The sequence below is a fragment of the Mandrillus leucophaeus genome, unplaced genomic scaffold (genome assembly GCF_000951045.1).
Source record: "Mandrillus leucophaeus isolate KB7577 unplaced genomic scaffold, Mleu.le_1.0 Scaffold146, whole genome shotgun sequence".
NCBI lineage: Eukaryota > Metazoa > Chordata > Mammalia > Primates > Cercopithecidae > Mandrillus > Mandrillus leucophaeus.
In genome coordinates, this window is record NW_012101432.1 from 2,369,575 (window position 1) to 2,393,644 (window position 24,070).

Consider the following 24,070-nt stretch of genomic DNA (forward strand, 5'->3'; position numbering starts at 1 on the left):
GCCCATAATCCCAGTACTTTGGGAGGCTAATGTGGGCAGTTCACTTGAGTTCAGGAGTTTTGAGACCAGCCTGGCCAATATGGTGAAACCCTGTCTCTGCTAAAAATAAGAAAATTAGTTGGGCGTGGTGACACACGCCTATAATCACAGCTACTTGGGAGTCTGAGGCAGGAGAATGGTTTGAACCCGGGAGGCAGAGGTTGCAGTGAGGTGGAGTGAGCCGAAATCACGCCACTACACTCCAGCTTGGGTGATGCAGCAAGACTCTGTCTCAGAAAAAAGTGTGTGTGTGTGTGTGTGTGTGTATATATATATATGTTCTACTAATCTGATAGGTGAAAGTAGTTCAAAAGGCTGATATACTCATATTTTTTCTGTACATAATAGAAGTACATACATACTTTACAAATAATATAGAATTCAATTTCTAGAATCACTCTAGTAATCCTTTGGAATTTGTTTCTTTTGTTATACCCTTGTTTTGTTCCAAATAATTCATTTGTCATTATCTTCTAGTTCTAGGAAGTAAGCTCATCTAGCTCTAATGCAGTCTATTGAAAGCAAAATATTTTTCTTTTCTAGCCTCTTTCACTCAGATCAGTCATTAACTTCTATGTTATTTAATGCTTTTCCTGTTTTTAAACAGAACAATGACAAAAGTGAATTTCTGTCAACAGCACCTCGTAGTCTAAGAAAAAGATTAATAGGTACGTATTTCTTTTTACATGACATTTTTATAAAAAGCAACATCTAAACAACAGGCAATGGTAGTTAAGTATATAGGTTCTAGACTTAGACTGCTTGGTGTTTTGAATCTTTGGCTTTTAGCTGCAACGCTTAGCACCATGTCTTTCACATTGTAGTCAGTGTATATTGAAGTCAGCTAAAAGGTCTTTCCAAAGAAATAACATGCCTTTTAAGACAGTTTTGAGACAGTTTGGAAATTATTCTATTGATTTATTTGGAAATTTTATAATGCAATAATATTAAATATTCATAGTTGTACTGAATGCTAAACAAAATCAAGTGAACAGACATGGCTCCTGCCTTCTAGGAAATTAAAAATCGTTTCAGATTTTTGAATATTTAACTTTGGGGCAAATGACTGGACCTTTACATATCAGGAAAATGTCAATACCTTTCATAATGCTGATCCTTGACAAGAGTAGTATTAGCCAACATTGTTAAATTCAGCCTAACATCAGGGCTTTATAACTTCATAGCCCTTTCTTTTCAAGGTACGGATTTCATAGAATTGTTAAAACTGTATTTTTAATCACCATAAAATTGGTAATGCTAAATGATTTGGTATATTAAAGCAGTAAAAGGTCTGTATAGTTGTGATTGTTATTTCATGTCAACTATATCCCATGTCTTGTGTTTTCTCCTTATCCCAAAGATGGGTTGTTTTTTAGAGAGAAGGTGAACTTCCCTCTTCCTTCTTAATCACCACAAAACATATATACCTACATGGAGGAAGCATACATGTAAAGAAGGTAGAGACACTTTCTGCTACCTGCCACCACTTCTAAGCTGTGCATATACCATGAGCAGCAGTCAATGCACATTTGAATCTGCTAAGCTATATGTGCTTACAAAATTAAGCCTTTTTTTTTTTTTTTTTAAATATTTACGTTTGTTACATTCTGACTTGGGATAATCCTCTGCAGTATAAAGTTTTTTCACTCATATTTTGGAAGTTAGCTTTTAAAAACAGTTTTATGCCTGTTGATTGTGAAACTGGCTTTATTCTTATTTAATAAGTGTAAAACTAGCTCTATTATTTCTGGGGAGTTGTACGGGTGAGGTTGTGGTTTGTCTAAAAAGATGATTCTTGAATCAACTCTGGGATGGTGTATGTATATGTATTAGTAATAATTATAATCACAAGTACCATTTATTGAGTGCTATATTAGTTAGAATGACATTGTCAATAGGCAGCAACAGAAAATTCTATAATAGTAGTTTAAGCCATAGACATTTAGGTATCTCACATCAAAACAAATATGGAGATGCAAGTTCCATGGTTGATGTGACTCAACAGTGTCATTAAGGACCCAGATTGTTCCTATCTTTTTACTCTGCCACCAGCATTTTTCATCTTTAGGTTTGATACTTCATGTTGCAAAATGGCTTTCATAGCTTTAAACGATGGGTATAAATAGGGGTTTTTCTTACATAATTGATGAAAATCTTTCTCAGAACTGCCGGCTATTTTCCCTCAATTCATTGGTCCAGGGGTCACATAGTCAACCATAGTTGGAGCAGAGGCTGGGAAAGCAGGTACCTAGAAGAAGAAAAATGCAGTTACCATGAATCGTCCCCTAGGATGGGGCACATTGCCGTATTTTGTAAAATTAGAGCTCTGTTAGCAAGGAAGAGGGAAGGAGAACGGTGTTAGGTATGATTAACAATTTCTATCACAGTTCCTGAGTGTCAGGCATTATTAGTGGCTTTATATACATTTCAGTGTAATCTTCCTAATGGTTTATTAAAATTATGTACTGTTAATTTGATAAGTAAACCAGTACTGAGAGAATTTATTAATTAGCTCTGGTGAAATCATGAGCAGGTAATGACAAAACCAGAATTCAGACTCTTACTTCAGAGCCCCCACTCTTTCCTTTACCCCACAATGCCTCTCTTGTCAAACCATGAAATTGTCCAAATTGCTATTTTTCCCCCCACAGTTCCAAGGTCTCATTCTGACAGTGAAAGCGAATATTCTGCTTCCAACTCAGAGGATGATGAAGGGGTTGCACAGGAACATGAAGAGGACACTAATGCAGTCATATTCAGCCAAAAGATTCCAGCTCAGAATAGAGTAGTTTCAGCTCCTGTTTGCAAAGAAACACCTTCTAAGAGAATGAAAAGAGATAAAACAGTAAGTGAAGAGAGAGACTTTAACCTTAAAGAAAAATTGTGTAATATCTCAAAGATAGGCTACCCTAAGAGATCCACATCTCTCAAAATAATATTTTTTCTTCACTTTTCTATATTTTCTCAGCCTTCCACATAAATTCCCACATATATCAGTTTCTACTTCTTGACTTTCTGTTCTGGCCTGTCTACATATTCATGAATTAATGCCATAGTATATGCTAAATAGTACATCTTAAAAGTGACATCTCAATTCTGTTGTATAAAAATGAACTTTTTAGGCCAGGCACGGTGACTCATGCCTGTAATCCCAGCACTTTGGGAGGCCAAGGCGTGTGGATCACCTGAGGTCAGGAGTTCGAGACCAGCCTGGCCAACATGGTGAAACCCCATCTCTACTAAAAACACAAAAATTAGCCAGGTGTGGTGGTGTGTGCCTGTAATCCCAGCTACCTGGGAGGCTGAGGCAGGAGAATTGCTGGAACCCAGGAGGCGGAGGTTGCAGTGAGCCGAGATCATGCCATTGCACTCTAGCCTGGGCAACAAGAGTGAAACTCTGTCTCAAAAATAAATAAATAAATAATTTTTAAAATATGCTATAGGATTAGAATGAAAAATAACAAAAAGAAAAAACTGAACTTTTAAGTAAATATTGATTGGACAGTTGGAGTCATGAGTTCTCAGTATATCTTGTTTTTGTACCATTGTTGATGTATTTAAGTCAGTGTAATGAATGATGTGGCTAGGGACCCATGCTGAGTCATTTGGAAGAATACTGCAGGCACCCTGGTTTTAGAAAAGGCTAATTATCCTGGTGCTGCATCTAAAGGTTCAGAGCAATTGAGGAGCCTACTGCTTAAATAGCTTTCTGTCCCTTCCTTACCACCCTAGAGTTTAGTCCTGCCCAAAATAAGAAGAACAAATAGTGTGAGAAGAAAATTCCACTTGACTGGAATAGTAGGCAAGTTTTTTGGTTTGTTTGTGGTTTTTTTCTTTTATTACCTTGCAGTCGATTTCCTCCTCATTTTCACAGTACTTCAGCTATACTAATATTAAAGAATTTGCTAAGACTATTTGAGGCCAGGCATCATGCCTGTTTCCCAGCACTTGGGGAGAGCAAGGTGGGAGGATTGCTTGAGGCCAGGAGTTTGAAACCAGCCTGGATAACGTAAGACCCTGTCTCTGCAAAAAAAAAAAAAAAATTTTTAAATTAGTCAGGTGTAGTGGTGCATGCCTGCCTTCCCATCTACTTGGAAGGCTGAGGTGGGAGGATCCCTTGTGCCCAGGAGGTTGGGGGTACAGTGAGCCGTATTTGCACCGCTACACTCCAGCCTGGGTGACAGAGTGAGACCCTTCCTCAATAAAGAAAGGAAAAAAAAAAAAAAGATTTACTTGAGGAGAAAGAAAGATCTTGATATGTAAAATCATCTCTCTTTTTTTAGTCTAAATGGAAATTACATATTGTAACTTAGGAATCATTTTTAGGAATAGACTACTACTTCATCTAGTCATTTCTTTAACTTATATGATCCTAGTAATTACTCAGTTTTATTATTGAAATTAAATATGCTTGGCCTTAACTGGTACTATTGCTTTAAAAAGACTACCAAGTAAAGAATTTCACATGTCCTATTTTACATTAATATTACTGTCTAATTTTGATATAAGACAGATATCTGAAGCTACTAAGGACTGACTACTCTGTTCACTTTCAGAGTGACTTAGTGGAAGAGTATTTTGAAGCTCACAGCAGTTCAAAAGTTTTAACCTCAGATAGAACGCTGCAGAAGCTAAGGAGAGCTAAACTGGATCAGGTATGTTGCAAGGAATGTTACTTCTAAATTTTTTTTTACTCTGTCCTGAAAAATATGCTACATAAGCAACAGATTTGAAAAGTATACACAAGTAGAATTATTGTCCTGATCAAATGAAACACAAGTTAATGTGATTATTACTTCTTTTGTTATACAAATAGTAAATAGGCTGGGCACACGTGGCTCACACCTGTAATCTCAGCACCTTGGGAGGCCAAGGGAGGAGGATTATGTGAACACAGGAGTTTGAGACCAGCCTGGGCAACATAGGGAGACCTCGTTGTTACTAAAATTTAAATAAATAAATAAATAATTTACTGGATTGGACTGTAATTATGCATTTTCCCCCTCTTATTTGTTTATTATTTCTTCAGGATCTATGATAATCATCAGGGTCATAGTCCTTGATATCCATTTGCCATTAATCTCTGTTATTCATTTAACCTATGTGTATTTACTAAACCTCACACTGGTCATAAAACAGTGACTGCAACCTGACTTTCTCTCAGTTACAAACTTTGCAAAAAGTAGAGGATATTCTACTTGAGGATATTATGGAAAACCTGCCCAGTGTGGTAACAAGATTACCATGTACTATGGTTCCACTAGCTCATTTTACAAAAAAAAAAAAAAAAAAAAAAATACCATACAGTTATATTTGCTGGGGTTTTACTTCTCTAAGAGAGGAGACAGAACCATCTGAGTGAGAAAGTCTTTGCCAGTAGTAATTTCAATTGATAATCTAAGTCCTGGCTCATTGGTATTGAGACTCGGATCAGAGAATATAAGCAACGTGGGAGAAGGACACAGGAGTCTAGGCTCACAATAGGACTTCATCATACTTAGAGGCAAAAAGATCTCTAGGGGGATGAAAGAAACACCTGTCAGTGAGGGAGAGGAAAGCCTTTCATTGATCATAAACATAGCATAGCTAATCAATACAGTCTTCAGTAGCATGTGACAATAAGCATTTATTTTTCATGTCTGCAAGTCAGTCAGAGGTTGGCTGATCTAGGATTTGCTCCATGTTTGTCTTCCTCATTGGACCAGCAGGCTAGCTGAGGCATGTTATCCTCATGACAATGGCAGAGGCATAAGAGAAAAAGTGGGAAAACAGTCTGTTAAAGCCCAGGCTCAAAACTAGATTGCCAGTTCTGCCTCATTCTAGTACAGCTGGATATTGGGGTCAAAAGTGCAGTTTTCCATGAATATTAATTAAAGTTTGAAATGAGGCCGGGCACAGAGGCTCAAGTCTATAATACCAGCACTTTGGGAGGCCAAGGCGGGAGGATCATGAGGTCAGGAGTTTGAGACCAGCCTGCCCAACATGGCGAAACCCCATCTCTACTAAAACTACAAAAATTAGCCAGGCATGGTGGCATGTACCTGTAATCCCAGCTACTCAGGAGGCTGAGGCAGGAGAATCACTTGAACCTGGGAGGTGGAGGTTGCAGTGAGCAACCTCCTGGAGTGCCACTGCACTCCAGGCTGGGTGACAGAGCAAGACTCTGTCTCAAAAAAAAAAAAGTTTGAAATGAAAGTACATACATGAGATAACATTCTAGAGTTCGGCCGGGTGCGGTGGCTCAAGCCTGTAATCCCAGCACTTTGGGAGGCCGAGACGGGTGGATCACGAGGTCAGGAGATCGAGACCATCCTGGCTAACACGGTGAAACCCCGTCTCTACTAAAAAATACAAAAAACTAGCCGGGCGTGGTGGCAGGTGCCTGTAGTCCCAGCTACTTGGGAGGCTGAGGCAGGAGAATGGCGTGAACTCGGGAGGCGGAGCTTGCAGTGAGCTGGGATCCGGCCATTGCACTCCAGCCTGGGCGGCAGAGCGAGACTCCGTCTCAAAAAAAAAAAAAAAAATTCTAGAGTTCACACTCAAGTGTGAATATGATCAGATAATCCAGTGTAAATGACTGCTGGAAAAGATACTAGTGCTTTCTCTGCTTTTTCAGGGCTCTGAACTCAGAAGAGATAAGAGAGTTTTTTTTTTTTTTTTTTTTTTAGCAACCTAGTTAACAATTTTACTTAAAGGTAGTCCTGTTTTGCTTTAACTGTGACTAAATAAACACTGTACAAGCCAGAGTACCTGAAATATTTATTGCAACTCTAATCTTCAGTATTTAAAGAATATTTTACTTGAAAGGTGGTGGAATCATGAAAACATGGTAGTGTCAGAGTGAAGACCCATGTGCAGCTTTTTGCTGGAGTTTTCATTTCAAAAAATGATCTCTAATTCATCAGCATGACTTTCCAAGTTTGGGGTACAGGGCAATGCACTTTCCTCAGTTTATTTATGTTATTGTTTTTAAAAATTTGCAATACTTATCAAAGATAAAGGATTTGTTAGAAACAGCTTTTGGAAGAGGAGCAGTGATACAGATTTATTTTACTAATGATAATGGTAAATAAATTATAAAGAACCTTTAATGTTTTCTGAGAATTAAATTAAAACCTTATTCTTGGAGTTTATAATCATTTAAATGGTTCTGGACAAAACTTACCAAATTCTTTGCTGTTATTACTAAAAAGAATGTTAACAGTTTTAAGAAAACAAATTATTTTTTAAGAATTGTGTTTATCAGTTGATACACTCATTGCCAAACCAGATTAAAGTAATATCCCAATTGGCTTCTTCTAAGCTCAACTTCTAAGGAAATTGTTTGGATTGATCTGCTATCTGTGGTTTGAGAATGACTTTTTTCCCCTCCTCCTTTTTTTAAAGCAAACATTGCGTAACTTATTGAGCAAGGTTTCCCCTTCCTTTTCTGCCGAACTTAAACAACTAAATCAACAGTATGAAAAATTATTTCATAAATGGATGCTGCAATTACAGTAAGTATTATTACAAACCCTTGTAAAATAAAGAATAATACATATTTACATGAATATGTTAAAGTAAGTTAACATTTTTCTTTTTACAATGAGTTTGATATATTTAGTCATATATAAAAATAAATGTAAAAATAGACATTATGACTCATATAGAAATGTCACTTTATTGTATGACTCTTCCCAGAAATTCTACAGTTTTTAAGAAATTTGTGTGTATCAGACTTGACAGCCATTGATAAGATAAATAGCATTTCTTAGAATTATGTTACTGGTTTAAAAAACCTGTATATTTAATTTGTCAAGATTAATAAATATACCAATTAGATTTTAATCCAGTTTTCCACAGCATAGTTCTTTAAATGAAAGGATAATATTTACTTTAATGTTATGTTTGTGTACTACAGACTTTCAGAATTTTATGAGCAGATTTGTTCTACAAGCATTAATTTACTATTTTAACATTATTTCCTAGAATATTTTTTCACTTTTATTATTTTCACACACCTCAGATTAAATTTTAAATTTCCATTAAAATGCCTAGAAGAATGAGTGAAATCAAAACATAGTATTTTCTTTTTATGATAATTACTTTTATCCTTGCAGTTAAAAAGACTTGAACATAAGGAAGTGCTTAAAATGTACACGAATGTGAATATACATGCACACTCACAGTTACATGGTCACTGAGGTAAATAAGAAGGTAGATCCATGGGCCAGGCACTGTGACCCATACCCATAATCCCAGTGCTTTGGGAGGCCAAGGCAGGAGGATTGCTTGAGCCCGGGGGTTTGAGAGACTCTGTCTCAAAAAAAAAAAAAAAAAAAAAAAGTTATGCTAGGAAGGGAATGATTAACTTTTCTGCAAGAACCTCGGCTTCTCTCAATAACTAATTATGGATCTGTGCATTATAAATTTGTAAGCTCTTCACTCTAATCCCATCTCTAGCCCATCATTATTTTTTTCTCCCAGTATGTCAACTTAAGATAACTTAATTTGCTTTGCTTCTCAGGTGAGACCTTATAGTCAGCAAGTTCATTGGAACTGCTAGCTCTCTGAATTCCTTGCCTCTTTATTTTTGTGCTTTGACCTTGTAATCTCTACCTTTGGAGGTTACCTCTTTTCTGTTCTTCCATTTCTAGGTTATCCTGCATTGCCAGAGAGCATCACATAAATACTGTTTCTGCTTGACCTTTGTAAACAGTCATGGAGTTGGACTTTAGCTTGACCTCTAGTGCTTGGTGTTCTGGGTGGGCTCATTCACTCTTCTGGCTTCAGTTGGTTTCTGTATATGAATGACTCATGTAACAGTTAACCTCCAACCCATACCTCACTCTCAGTAGCAGACCTGGATATCTGAATGTATATTAGCAGTGTCTACTTGGATGTCCTGTAAATAATTCAACATACATAAAATTAAGCTCATCTGAAGTCCATTGTTCCCACCTGCCCCTGCTATCCAGCAGAGTGAATGAGTGAATGTTAGTCACTCCATTTGTGTAGTTGCCTATGGCAGAAAACTGAATCATTCTTCTTCTTTTTTTTGTTTTTTCATTTTAAGAGACAGAGTCTCACTCTGTCACCCAGAATGGTGTGAACACAGCTCAAGGAGCCCCAACCTCCTGGGCTCAAGCAATCCTCCCATCTCAGCCTCCTGAATAGCTGGGTCCACAGACGTGCGCCACCATACCTGGGCTCATTTTTTAAATTTTTTATTGTGTAGAGATGAGGTCTCACCATCTCTCACCATCTTGCCTAGGCTGGTCTCAAACTCCTGGGCACAAGCAGTTCTCCTGCCTTGGCTTCTAAAACTGCTGGGATTACAGGCATGAGCCACCGCGCCCAGCACTGAGCCATTCTTAAGTATTCTTTTACTCAGTCTCCACATCTAATCAGTCTCCAAATCTTATTGGCTTGACTATAAAGTTCTTGACATGTTTACATTTTTCTCCATGACAGCTAAATTAATCTTCCAGTTTTGTTCCTTCCTATCCATTCCCCAAACATAGCCAATGTGATCTTTCTGAAAAGAACATGTTACTTTCTTACTTAAAACCTTTCTGTTAACCCCTCATTAGTTACTTTTAAATGCTCATTCTTGGCCGGGCACGGTGGCTCACATCTATGTAATCCCAGCACTTTGGGAGGCCAAGGTGGGCGGATCACCTGAGGTCAGGAGTTCGAGACCAGCCTGACCAACATAGTGAAATCCCGTCTCTACTAAAAATACAAAATTAGCCAGGCTTGGTGGTGCACACCTGTAATCTCAGCTACTTGGGAAGGTGAGGCAGGAGAATTGCTTGAACCCAGGAGGCGGAGGTTGCAGTGAGCCAAAATCACGCCACTGCACTCCAGCCTGGGTAATAGAGCAGGACTTCATCTCAAAATAAATAAATGCTCATTCTCCTTGGAATTAGTGAATTAATGGTTTAGTATGACTTAACAAGGCCTTTGTTACTTGACCTCTGCTTACCTTTTCAATTTAATCTATCAATTTCAACTCTGCTTCAGCCTGTAAAATTTTTAGGACTTTTTTTTTTTTTGAGACAGTCTCGCTGTGTCGCCCAGGCTGGAGTGCAGTGGTGTGATCTCGGCTCACTGCAGGCTCCGCCTCCCGAGTTCACGCCATCCTCCTGCCTCAGCCTCCCAATTAGCTGGGACTACAGGCACCCACCACCGTGCCCAGCTAAATTTTTTGTATTTTTAGTAGAGACGGGGTTTCACCGTGTTAGCCAGGGTGGTCTCGATCTCCTGACCTCGTGATCTGCCCACCTCAGCCTCCCAAAGTGCTGGAATTACAGGCGTGAGCCACCGTGCCCAGCCTTTTTAGGGCTTTTATTGGCAATGGTCTCCCTTGCCTCCAGTCATCTGTCATCTGAAAAGTAATAGAAGCTACAGTGAAGCTACTGAACAAATTGGTATACAGATAATAAAATTGTGCCTTTACATGGTATGAGTTTGGAAAAAATATTTATTTATTTATTTAAGATGGAGTCTCACTCTGTTGCCCAGGCTGCAGTGCAGTGATGCGATCTCAGCTCACTGCAACCACCACCTCCCAGATTTAAGCAGTTCTCCCTCAGCCTCCCAAGTAGCTGGAATTACAGGTGCCTGCCACCAAGCCAGGCTAATTTTTGTATTTTTAGTAGAGACGGGGTTTCACCATGTTGGCCAGGCTGGTCTCGAACTCCTGGCCTCAAGTGATCCACCTGCCTCGACCTCTCAAAGTGCTGGGATTACAGGCGTGAGCCATCATGCCCGGCCAATAATAATTTTTGAAAAGAATACTTTTTTTTTTTTAGGAAGGAAGAGGAAGAACTGGGATAGCTAAATCACTAAATATTGATTCCTGGCCTTGCACGGTGGCTCATGCCTGTAATCCCAGCATTTTGAGAGGCCAAGGCAGGCAGATCACCTGAGGTCAAGAGTTCGAGACCAACATGGTGAAACCCCGTCTCTACTAAAAATATAAAAATTAGCCGGGCCTGGTGGCAGGTGCCTGTAATCCAGCTGCTGGGGAGGCTGAGGCAGGAGAATCACTTGAACCCGGGAGGCGGAGGTTGCAGTGAGCTGTGATGGTGCCATTACACGCCAGCCTGGGCAACAGAGCGAGACTCCATCTTGAAAAAAAAATTTTAGTTAATTTTTTTTTACAGACACTGTCTTGCTCTGTTGCCCTGGCAGGAGTGCAGTGTCACCATCATAGCTCAGTGCAGCCTCAAACTCCTTGGCTTAAGTGATCCTCCCAGCTCAACCTCCTGAGTAGCTGGAACTATAGGCACCTGCCACCACACCCAGATAATTTTTTAATTGTTTTTTTTTTTAAATAAAAATATTTTTGACCAGACGTGGTGGCTTATACCTGTAGTCCCAGCAATTTTGGGGGCCAAGGCGGGTGGATTACTTGAGCCCAGGAGTTCAAGACCAGCCTGGGCAATATGACAAAAACCCATCTCTACTAAAAATATAAAAATTAGCCAGGTGTGGTGGAGCACAGCTATAGCCCCAGTTTCTTGGGAGACTGACGCAGAAGAGTCGCTTCAACCTGGGAGGCTGAGGTTGCAGTGAGCCAAGAGTGCCACCGGACTCCAGTCTGGGTGACAGAGTGATCTGTCTCAAAAAAAAAAAAGTATATATACATATATGAAAAACTTTTTTGCATTTGCCTTCCCAAAATTCTGGGATTACAGGCTTGAGCCAATGTGCCTTACCCCTTTCCTGTATTTTTTATAAGCTTAATTTAAGGAAACTGGTTGATAATAAAATTGGTAATAAGAGGTATTGAAGTTTAATTGCATGAATACTGTCTTTCCTAACAGCCTTGGGTTCAACATTGTGCTTTATGGTTTGGGTTCTAAGAGAGATTTACTAGAAAGGTTTCGAACCACTATGCTGCAAGATTCCATTCACGTTGTCATCAATGGCTTCTTTCCCGGAATCAGTGTGAAATCAGTAAGTTTCAAAATGTTAAAGGGAAAAACATTATATCCTCTGCCAATTCATGCCTCCACATAAATGAGGATGGAGTATTAAAGAATTTTTGTTTTAGTCTTCACGGTAGTAGGATTGTATAGTGCTTAATACCATGTGTTCGGACTCAGAAGAATCTAGCTTTGAAACCATCTTTGAATGTCCTACGTTGTAACTGACATGTATTAAAACTTAGGAAAATATGTTAGTTTTGTTTACTACACTGAGTATCAGTGGTACTTCTGAAGAAGGGAATTATGGGGTCTTCAGTTTTGTTATAAACTATGAAAATGCTTTATTAGGCAAAAACTACATGCTGTGAAAATGCTTTAAAATGCAACAGGATGTGAAGACTATAGTTTTACAATACATTTATCATAGATCATTTTTATTTCAAATGCTTAATATCTCTTCCTCATTTGAACATGAAATCTTTTGGGTGCTGGATATTGAGTCATGTAGTATTCCTTTTTAAAAGTGTCTATAGTGTTTGTGTCCTGTTTCCTTTGATAGAACTGTAGTTTTCTAATGTTTCTCATGTTCTTGGGAGCTTTTTCATTTGTTTTTGCTGCCCTCTTATATTACCTATTACGTTGATATCTTTGCTATTCTTTTCTATTTTCTTTTAGCCACAACTTAGGCAAAAAACAATGAATTAGATACAATTCATCGAGTACCAGTAGAATTTTTAAAAGTGATTTTTTAAAACTTTTGGGAAATCCAAATTCATTATTAATTTATAAAAAAAGGTTTGATTTTCTAGTTGTATATGACAATAAATTGTAATTAATGTGGCACCTCTTGCACATTCATGATATAGGTCCTGAATTCTATAACAGAAGAAGTCCTCGATCATATGGGTACTTTCCGCAGTATACTGGATCAGCTAGACTGGATAGTAAAGAGATTTAAAGAAGGTAACATGAAGTAGATGCTCTGTAGTTTTAGGGTAAAGTTAAGCATATACTTCTACTTATTCATGTATTTATATACATGCAGTACAGTTATACATACATATTATATGTATTATATATATACATACACATACAGTATTATTATTATTATTTTATATATATATATATTTTTTGAGACAGTCTCTCTGTTGCCCAGGCTGGAGTGTAGTGGCACCATCATGGCCCACTGCAGCCTTGACCTTCTGGGCTCAAGCAGTTCTCCCACCTCAGCCTCCCAGGTAGCTGAGATCACAGGCGTGTGCCACTGTGCCCAGCTAATTTTGTATTATTTGTAGAGATGAGGTCTCGCTATGTTGCCCAGTATAGTCTGGAACTTCTGGGCTCAAGCAGTCCTCCTGTCTTGGCCTCCCAAAGGGCTGAGATTATAGGTGTGAGCCACCACACCTGGTCCAAAAAGATTATTTTAATAATGGCACTTATCTTGGTGCTCTAAAATAATTTGACCTTTTTCTATGAACCTTTTCTGTGAACTTAACAGGGAAGAAAAATGTTAGTCCCACTTTCTTAAGTTTGTATATCCAAAAGCCTTTTTCTGTTTATAAAACACTCCAGAAGTGCAGTGGCGCAATTTTGGCTCACTGCAACCTCCGCCTCCCGCGTTTAAGCAATTCTCCTGCCTCAGCCTCCCAAGTAGCTGGGATTACAGGCGTGCACCACCAAGCCCAGCTAATTTATTTCAGAATAATTTTCAGGTTTTGTTTTGCTTGTGTAAAGTGCCTCCACTTGAGCGTTACATCTTTGTCTGATATTTTTATATTGTTTAATGTTTTTATAAAACATTATTTCTTGGCTGGACACAGTGGCTGACGCCTGTAATCCCAGCACTTTGGGAGGCCAAGCTGGGTGGGTCACCTGAGGTCAGGAGTTCAAGACCAGCCTGGCCAATATGGTGAAACCCCGTCTCTACAAAAATACAAAAAAAATTAGCCAGGCATGGTAGCACGTGCCTGTAGTCCCAGCTACTTGGGAGGCTGAGGCAGGAGAAGTGCTTGAGCCTGGGAGGCAGAGGTTGCAGTGAGCCAAGATCATACCACTGCACTCCAGCCTGGGCAATAGAGTGAGACTCTATCTAAAAATAAATAAATAAATAAAACATTATTTCTTTATTCTGTGTATATATCATTACATTGGGATAATTTTATATACTAAGATCTCTGATTCTTTTGGTGTGAATGTTTTGGTTATGTGAGTATGTCAGAAAATTGGAAATAGCATTATATAGTCTCTGATAGTTAATTGCCATTTAGTAATGACTAAATTAAGAGAAGTACGTGAGAATGCCTAACTGCTTTGATGGATAATTTTATTGATAATGTCAATAATCCTAGCTCTGTTTCCATAGTACTTTTATCTTGTCAATATTCTAGTATGTTCTTTAGTTTTGTCTTCATTTTGTTTCCAACCTGAAAAGCTTTCTGTCCCAAATTTCCTTTCACACTTCTACACCCATTTTACCCACAGTTCTTTATAGAAATGGACAGTATACTTTTTTGTTTTTGGTTTTTTTTTTAACACAGTCTTTCTCTCTCACCCAGGCTGGGATCCAGTGGCACAAACACATTTCACTACATCCTAAACCTCCTGGGCCCAAGTGATCCTCCCAACTCAGCCTCCCCATTAGCTGGGACTACAGGCACACACCATCTGCCTGGCTATTGTTAAAATTTTTTGTAGAGATGGAGTCTCACTGTGTTGCCCAGGCTGGTCTCAAACTCCTAGGCCTCAAGGGATCCGCCTGTCTGGGCCTTCCAAAGTGCTGGGATTAACAGACATGAGCCCAGCCAGACAATATACATTTTTATACCAACTGTACACATTTGAAAACAGGTAGAGTTGATTCTCATTATTCACAAATTCTATAATAACAAATTTTCCTGCTTGCTAACATTTATTTATAATCCCAAAATCAATACTCTTGGCACTTTTGCAAAGTGAAACATGCACAGAGTGGCAAAAAGTTTGCATTGCCCAATGTACACATTCTAAGCAGAGGTCAAACAAGGCAATGCTTTGCCGTCTTGTTTCAACTCTCATACTATAAACAAGCATCCTTTTCGCAGCTCGTTCAGTGCTATGTTTTTCACATTTTTCTGCTTTTGTGTCGGTGATTTGGCTGTTTAAAATGGCCCCCAAGCATAGTGTTAGAATGCTATCTAGTGTTCCCAAGCACAAGAAGGCTGTGATGTGCCTTGGGGAAAAAATGCCTGTGTATATAAACTTCCTTCAGTTATGAGTTATAGTGTTCTTGACTGTGGGTTCCATGTTAATGGATCAACAGTGTACCTTAAAAATAAAGTTGCCCTTAAAAGCCAGGCGCGGTGGCTCACACCTGTAATCCCAGCACTTTGGGAGGCCAAGGCAGGTGGATCACTTGAGGTTAGGAGTTTGAGACCAGCCTGGGCAACATGGCGAAACCCTGTCTCGACAAAAAATACAAAAAATTAGTCAGTCCTGGTGGTGCGCATCTGTAATCCCAGCTAGTTGGGAAGCTGAGGTAGGAGAATCGCTTGAACCTGGGAGTTGGAGGTTGCAGTGAGCCAAGATCACACCACTACACTCTAGCCTGGGCAACAGAGCGAGACTCTGTCTCCAAAAAAATAAATAAATAAAAATAAAATTGCCTTTAAACATGTAATCCCAGCACTTTGGGAGGCCGAAGTGGGCAGATCACTTGAGGTCACGAGTTTCAGACCAGCCTGGGCAACATGGTGAAACCTCATCTCAACAAAAAATATAAAAATCAGCTAGGTGTGGTGGTACACGCCTATAGTCCCAGCTACTCGAGAGGCTAAGGTGGGAGGATGGCTTGAGCCCCGGAATGTCGAGGTTGCAGTGAGTTGGGATCTTGCCACTGCACTCTAGCCTGGACAGCAGAGCCAGAACTTGTCTCAAAAAACACACACACAAAAAAGCTGCTTTCTGTAGGGCCTGACTTCAGTGCTAATCATGTCTTGTCTATTTTATGAGTAAATGACATATCTTCTCAAATAAATTACATACCCCTAAGCAATCATTATTTTATCCTATACTACTTTAATATATTTTTTAATACCTAGGCATTGTGTGTGGTAGAGGAAATAATCACTGAAATATCACTAAAAATAACAATTGCGGCTGGACATGGTGGCTCACGTCTGTGATCCTAGCACTTTGGGAAGCTAAATTGAGTCCAGGAGTTCAAGACCAACCTGGGCAACTTAGTGAGACCCCGTCTCTACCAAAAAAACAATTAGCCAGGCATGGTGGTGTGCGCCTGTAGTTCCAGGTACTCGGGAGGCTGAGGTGGGAGGATTGCTTGAGCCCAGGAGTTGGAGGCTGCAGTGAGCTATGATTGTACCACTGCACTCTAGCCTAGGCAACAGAGTGAGACCCTCTAAAAATAATAATAATAATTGGATTTCTTTTCTTTTTAGATTCTTCTTTAGAACTCTTCCTTCTCATCCACAATTTGGATAGTCAGATGTTGAGAGGAGAGAAGAGCCAGCAAATCATTGGTCAGTTGTCATCTTTGCATAACATTTACCTTATAGCATCCATTGACCACCTCAACGCTCCTCTCAGTAAGTTAAGTGTTACTATTTTTCCTTCTAGAGATATCAGTCTTACAAAACATAGTATTAATGTAAATCAGAAAATTTTTACTGTTTTTAGAATGCTTTTCCCCCTTTTACATGTTTAAAAACACAGGTTGCCAAAAATGTGTTCTCAATCTAATTTAGAACATATTTTTTGGAAATAAAAATTCAGATACTAAATAAGGATGTTTTAGTCTAAAGTTTAATGGAGAGAAAAGACCCAACTATTATTTTGGTCTCCTTCTGTTCTTGTAATATTGCAGCATTTATTTTATGAACTTAATGTATAGACTTTCTGATAATCCTGTAGAAGAAAATGTTAAAACATTTCTAATTTTTTAAAAAGAATGCATGGATAATGCTTTTAATTTATGCTTAATATAAAAATAAAGGTTCAGATGTTGGTTGAAAATGAAATTAGATTGTGAGTTACTGATTTAGATATGGAAGTGGCAAAAATGAAAAACTTGGGGATTCATTTTTATTTAATCCTTTCTCATTCTTTTGTAAAGTGGAATCTAGTATCATGACAATATGAAAATAATTTGTAATTCTTGTTTTCTTTGATCATGTGCTAGTGTGGGATCATGCAAAGCAGAGTCTTTTTAACTGGCTCTGGTATGAAACTACCACATATAGTCCTTATACTGAAGAAACCTCCTATGAGAATTCTCTTCTGGTGAAGCAGTCTGGATCCCTGCCACTTAGCTCCCTTACTCATGTCTTACGAAGCCTTACCCCTAATGCAAGGTAAGGATGAAAACCATATTTCTTTTTTAAAAACTATACATTTTAAGATATGTACTACTAGGTTTTAATGGTGATACTGAAGTCCCTAGTTAGTTTGAAGGATTAAGAGAAATTATAGTAATAATAGTTACCAGTACTGGATTATGGGGTAGGCAGATAAGTCAACAGCAGTCTGTCATATTGCTCAGTAATAAAGTGAGAGTACCAACTTTTTATTTCTTAATATATTTCGGAATATGAGCACCTGAGTGGTCATAATGGAGAAAAAGCAGACTTTTCATGACTTTTACTTAAATTTTATGGTTATTTTTCATTACATATTGAATATTCTGATCCAGACACTGAGTACTTTATATGCAATACCTCATTTGATCCTAAGGTGGATAGTCAGTAGCACAAAGACTTTGATCCAGATATGTCAGCTCCAAAACATCACTGTATGATGTCTCCAGTCAAGCCCTTACAGCAGCCTAACCAAGAGGCATATCTGAATTAATAAACACAAGCTGATTATAGCATAAGCCAGCAAAAAGTAAATTGCATAATTAGCTGGACTTAGTGGCCCATGCTAGTAATACCAGCACTTTGGGAGGCCAAGGCAGGCAAGTCACTTGAGGTTAGGAGTTCGAGACCAGCCTGGCTGACATGGTGAAACCCCATCTCTACCAAAAATATAAAAATTAGCCAGGTGTGGTGGCACGCACCTGTAGTCCCAGCTACTCAAGAGACTGAGGCCGGAGAATTGCTTGAACCCAGGAGACAGAGGTGGCAGTGAGCTGAGATTGCACCACTGCACTCCAGCCTGGGCAACAGAGTGAGACTCTGTCTCAAAAAAATAATAAAGAAAGAAATTGCATAATTAGCCTGTTGAAAGAAGCTTTTAGTAACAAACTTTACCCCCTGACAAAAGCATAAAATTATAGAATTATATTTAACAAGATGAAGTGTTGAAAAATAACAACACTGAGAATAGATAATTCTTGCTGAGAATAGATAATTAAGAGCTGGATAGACAAAAAGAAATATTGTGTTCTTGGGTGGGTAGATTAACTATTATAAGAGTAGAAATTCTTTCCATGTTAGAAATGTGTTAGACTTGCCAGGCACAGTGGCTCAAGCCTGTAATCCCAACACTATGGGAGGCTAAGGCAGGAGGATTGCTCCAGCTGGGAGCCTGAGACCAGCCTGGGCAACATAGGGACACTCCATCTCCACAAAAAGTTTTAAAAATTAATTGAGTGTGGTGGTGTACACCCATAGTCTCAGCTGGGGAGGCTAAAGGGAGCCAACATCACGCCATTGCACTCTAGCCTGGGTGACAGAGCAAGACCCTGTCTCCAAAAAATAGGTATTAGATCTATAAATTAATCAAAATGTAAATGAATTTTTTTATTTTAAATTTGAAAGAAAATTTAGTTTCCTAAAGAATAAACAGTCGGCTGGGTGTGGTAGCTCACACCTGTAATCCCAGCACTTTGGGAGGCCGAAGCGGGTGGATCACTTGAAGTCAAGAACTCGAGACCAGCCTGGTCAACATGGTGAAACCCTGCCTCTACTAAAAACACAAAAATTAGCCAGACTTAGTGGCGCACACCTGTAATCCCAGCTACTTGGGAGACTGAAGCAGGAGAATCGCTTAAACCCAGGAGGCAGAGGTTGCGGTGAGCCAAGATGGCACCACTGCACTCCAGCCTGGGTGACAGAGTGAGCCTCTGTCTCAAAAAAAAAAAAAAAAGAAGAAACAAGCAAGTCTAGCAGAGACAATTTCTTTTTTTGTTTTTAAAGAGCAACAAAGGGACACTTGTGGTCAAGATGGCATAATACTTTTCACTCTTTCCTTTCATCCCCTCTTGTTCCAAACACACAGCATAATAGACAAAATTTAAAAATAAATACCCTGGCTCAAAATAGAAACATCTCAATGCAACAGAATGATAAATCAGTGAGCAGAGTTGAAGCCACAGCACAGCTGCATTCTAGGTTTAGAAGCAGCATTGGCAGCCAGGATTTTGACTTATATGGGATGATAGTAGTGTGATGATATATATTGCCCAAACCAGATATTTTCATTTAGGACAAATGCTGAACTGAACAGATGTTCGGTGTAGAAATAAAACCATATAAAACATATAGTGTTCAAATGTATATATCAATATGAATAAAAGTTTTAAATGTGCATGGAAATGAAAAATACCTAATTCAGAATAATTAGGTATTTTTAGGTACTAAAAATAATAAAAAAATAATTAGGTACTAACCCTGGAGAAGAATAAAGGGGAATAGATAGAGGATGGTGTACACAGGGACTTTGGGGATATCTTTTTCTTTAACCCCCCCAGCAATTTATTTTTCTTTTACTTGTGTGTTTGTGGTGGGGAGATTAACTTTTTGTTGTGAGATGATTATAGATTCAGAAGAAGCTACAAAAATACATGCCGGGAAGTCTCATGTACCCTCCTCCCAAAGCACCAACTTCCACCAACCACCACCATCTCATATAACCACAGTACAGTATCAGAACCAAGAAATTGACATTATTGTAATCCCATCCATCAAGCTTATTTGGATTTCGCTATTATACATGCTGCACTTGTGTGTGTGTGTGTGTGTGTGTGTGTGTAAATTTCTGTGCAGTTTTGTTACCTGTAGCCTTGTATAACTACCTCCATGTATACAGCTGTACCATCACCACAAGACTCAAATGTTGACCCTCAAATGCTAATTTTAATGAATGTTGTTACTCTATAAAGCTGATTTGAACACTGAAGATAAGATTAGCATTGAACTCGGCCGGGCATAGTGGCTCACCCCATAATTTTACTACTTTGGGAGCCTGAGGAGGGAAGATTGCATGAGGCCAGGAGTTTGAGATGAACCTGGGCAACATAGTGAGACCCCATCTCTACAAAAAATAAAAATAAAGCCTTGCATTAATATTGAAATATGCAGGCTGGGTGCGGTGGCTCATGCGTGTAATCTCAGCACTTTGAGACGCTGAAGCAGGCAGATCATTTGAGGTCAGGAGTTCGAGATCAGCCTGGCCAACATGGTGACACCTGGTCTCTACTAAAAATACAAAAATTAGCCCGGCATGGTGGTGCATGCCTGTAATCCAACTACTTGGGAGGCTGAGGAGGGAGAATCGCTTGAACCCAGGAGGTAAAGGTTGCACTGAGCTAAGATCACACCACTGCACTCCAGCCTGTGCAACAGAGTGAGACTCTGTCTTAAAAAAAAAAAAAAAAAGGCCGGGCGCGGTGGCCCACACCTGTAATCCCAGCACTCTGGGAGGCCGACGCGGGTGGATCATGAGGTCAGGAGATCAAGACCATCTTGGCTAATACGGTGAAACCCCGTCTCTACCAAAAAATTAGCCAGGCGTGGTGGTGGGCGCCTGTGGTCCCAGCTACTTGGGAGGCTGACGCAGGAGAATGGCGTGAACCCGGGAGGCGGAGCTTGCAGTGAGCCGAAATCGCACCACTGCACTCCAGCCTGGGTGACAGAGTGAGACTCCGTCTCAAAAAAATAAAATAAAAATTGAAATAGGCATTAAATGGTTATCTAATGAAATTTTTTGATGGAATTGGGGACAAAGTCTTCATTCAGTTTTGTTATTACTAGTAATAAAAGTCCTTAATTGCTGAAGGACTGTTGGAAGTTATTGTGTGTAAAGTTGAGGGTCCATGCATTGTGAGAACTCACAACATTAAATATGGCAATGGCTACTCTAATGCAAACTTTTTTTTGAGATGGAGTCTCATGGTGTCGCCAAAGCTGGAGTGCAGTGGCGAGATCTCAGCTCATTGCAACCTCCCTCTCCAGGTTTTAAGGCATTTTCATGCCTCAGCGTCCTACAAGTAGCTGGGACTAGAGGTATGCACCACCACACCTGGCTAATTTTTGTATTTTTAGTAGAGATGGAGTTTCACCATGTTGGGCAGGCTGGTCTTGAACTCTTGACCTCAAGTGATCCACCCACCTTGACCCCCAAAGTGCTGGGATTACAGGCATGAGCCACCATGCCCAGTCTAATGCAAGTATTTTTTAGTTTGGCATGCCTCAGTGTCTGTGTGCTGACCTCAGCATTTTCTTATTTGAACTATTTTGAAATTTTGCTTGATTCTGCAAACTCCAGTATCATTTAGACTTTACTTGGTATGTGATTGAATAAAAATTTTAACCAAAATTCAGCTCTGGAGTTAGTAGTAGTACCTAGTTAAAAAGTAGTCATTGAGGGCGGGATGCGGTGGCTCACTCCTATAATCCTAGCACTTTGGGAGGCTGAAGTAGGCGGATCACTGGACGCCAGGAGTTTAAGACCAGCCTGGCCAACATGGTAAAACCTCATCTCTACTAAAAGTATAAAAATTTAGCTGGGTGTGGTGGTGTCCACCTGTAATCCCAACTACTCAGGAGTCTGAGGCATGAAAATCGCTTGAACCTGGGAGGCCAAGATGGCAGTGAGCCAAGATTGCACCACTGCACTCCAACCTGGGCAACAGAGTGAGATCCTGTCTTAAAAAAAAAAAGTGTTCATTGAGACGATCCAAAATATGACTATAGTCATTGTTTTCTGGACCTGCATAAAAATGAAAATGCATATAAGTTTTGAATTTTTGGCATACTCAAGGACTGATGGGAGTCTTAGTTTGTGTAACACTGCTTCCAATCCCATAATTCTACCTGGTTCACTCTCCTATGGAAATAATTCAGAATATGAAGAAATAGGTACAGTTTTATTTAGTGCAGAATTATTTCTTCTGTATCCAGTCATCCATCCATTAAGAGTTATTTTTAATCTAAAATTAGAAATAATGTAAACATCCAAACCAATAGGGAAATGGTAAGTTTATGGTACATGGTAGATAAGCAGCTGTTAAAACTTCCTTAAGTTCTTCTTACATATGGCAAAAAAAAAAGAAAAACTTGTTTAGGAGAAGTTTTAAAGACGTGGGAAAAATCAAAAAGTGAAGAAGCAAGGTATAAAGTGGTATATGCAGTATATAAATGTATGAATTTATGGTGTTTCCACCCGCTTCATTCCACAAAGATTTGAGACAACAGCATACCCCATATGATCTCAATACCAAGTGTTAATGGATATTGGATTGATATTTTTCTCTTTAGATGTTATTCTGTATTCCAACTTTTCTACCAAGGCTAACCTAAAAAGTAAGAAAAAAATATTTTCATATTTGTTTTGAGACAGGGTGTCTGTCGCTTAAGTACAGCCTCAAGCTCCCAGGCTCAAGTGATCTTTGCACCTCAGCCTCCCGAGTAGCTGAGACCATGGGCGCATACCACTATGCCTGGCTGATTTTTAAATTTTTTATAGAGACAGAGTCTCACTGTGTTGCCCAGGGTGGTCTCAAACTCCTGGGCTCAAGCAGTTCTCCCACCTCAGTCTCCCAAAGTTTTGAGATTATAAGTGTGAGGCACCACACTCAGCCTATATTTTTCTTTAGAAGAAATAAAAAAGCTTTCTGTTTAAGTAGGCAAGGATATGATATTCCTTGGAGGAACGGAAGATAATGCAGATAGGCCAAGTATTTGACATTTTCTTTGTGTATTTTGCTATTAGTTGTTACTTTTTGATGTTAACATTTTGGATTTAAATTCTTGTTTTTTGTTTTTAGGGGAATTTTCAGGCTACTAATAAAGTACCAGCTGGACAACCAGGATAACCCTTCTTACACTGGTATCCAATATTTATGACATTCAATTGTGTAATTTTTGTTTTACCCCATACATTTCCTTTCTCTGGAATTTAATGACAGAAGTGCAGTTTTTCAGAGCAGTGAGTAAGTGGTCACTCATGATGGGTATGTCTGCCACATAGCAAATTTTCAAGCAGCTCTACAGATCCACTGCTGAGCAAGGTGTTTGCCAACACAAATTGAAAGACAAACCCAGCTTACTTTAAAAATGTTCTGTGCTAACTATGGATGTGTATCTGCCAATTACATATTTTTCATATTCTAGGCATCTTAGGAGATTGTCTTCCCCTTTGGCAGAAATGATTTCAACAAACATTTTAATAATTGTTCTGCTCTCATGACTGACTTGTTCCTTCTTTAAAAGTCCTATCAATACTTGTTCACTGCTCTGGGATAACATGCAAATAGCACTTTTATTCTGTGTTCTTTTGTATGGGTGTTTGTATATTGGGTCATGTCTTAAGTGCTGACTTATGTTCATATCCTTTTGAACTTGCCAGGCCTTTCTTTTCAAGATTTTTACCAGCAGTGTCGGGAGGCATTCCTCGTCAATAGTGAGCTGACACTCCGGGCCCAGTTAACTGAATTTAGGGACCACAAGCTTATAAGAACAAAGAAGGTAAGACTCCACTGTTGTAGCATTGTATGCCAGGAATAGTCTATATCATTTACTTAAGGACAAGTATACCTTTGACTCAGACCTGATTTTGAAACTGACGTCCCATGTTGGGTCGCAGATTCATTTAGGGGATATGCCATTTGAGTTTGTAGAAAGAGCCGTGGTAGAAGTACCCTGCTTCAGAGCAGAGCAGAGCAGAGCAGAAAACTCCTCATATGTTCTAGTCCAGAGTAATAGGCAATTAGAAACATGGTGTGAGTCAAATAATTCTGTTCTTTGGTTTTTTCCCTATTGCTCATTCATTAATTTGGTCTATATTTATTGAGTATTAACTGCATAGATATTGCACTAAGTATTAGGATACAGTAGTAAGCAAAAACCTGATTGCTTTTCTTATGGAGCTTAAAGTCTAATGGGGGAGATGGACATTAG

General features: G+C 39.1%; 1 protein-coding gene across 2 annotated transcripts in view; it reads left to right on the forward strand.

Moving 5' to 3' along the window:
* Positions 1-24,070, forward strand: part of ORC2 (origin recognition complex, subunit 2) — a 61,090-nt gene that overhangs the window by 34,314 nt on the left and 2,706 nt on the right. For both annotated transcript variants that reach the window (XM_011974524.1, XM_011974525.1), the window contains exons 8-17: positions 647-707; positions 2,691-2,884; positions 4,596-4,694; positions 7,426-7,535; positions 11,853-11,985; positions 12,824-12,920; positions 16,391-16,537; positions 17,131-17,302; positions 22,939-23,000; positions 23,520-23,638. In XM_011974524.1, coding sequence (XP_011829914.1) covers positions 647-707; positions 2,691-2,884; positions 4,596-4,694; positions 7,426-7,535; positions 11,853-11,985; positions 12,824-12,920; positions 16,391-16,537; positions 17,131-17,302; positions 22,939-23,000; positions 23,520-23,638 — 1,194 coding nt within the window. The remainder of the gene's footprint in view (positions 1-646; positions 708-2,690; positions 2,885-4,595; positions 4,695-7,425; positions 7,536-11,852; positions 11,986-12,823; positions 12,921-16,390; positions 16,538-17,130; positions 17,303-22,938; positions 23,001-23,519; positions 23,639-24,070) is intronic.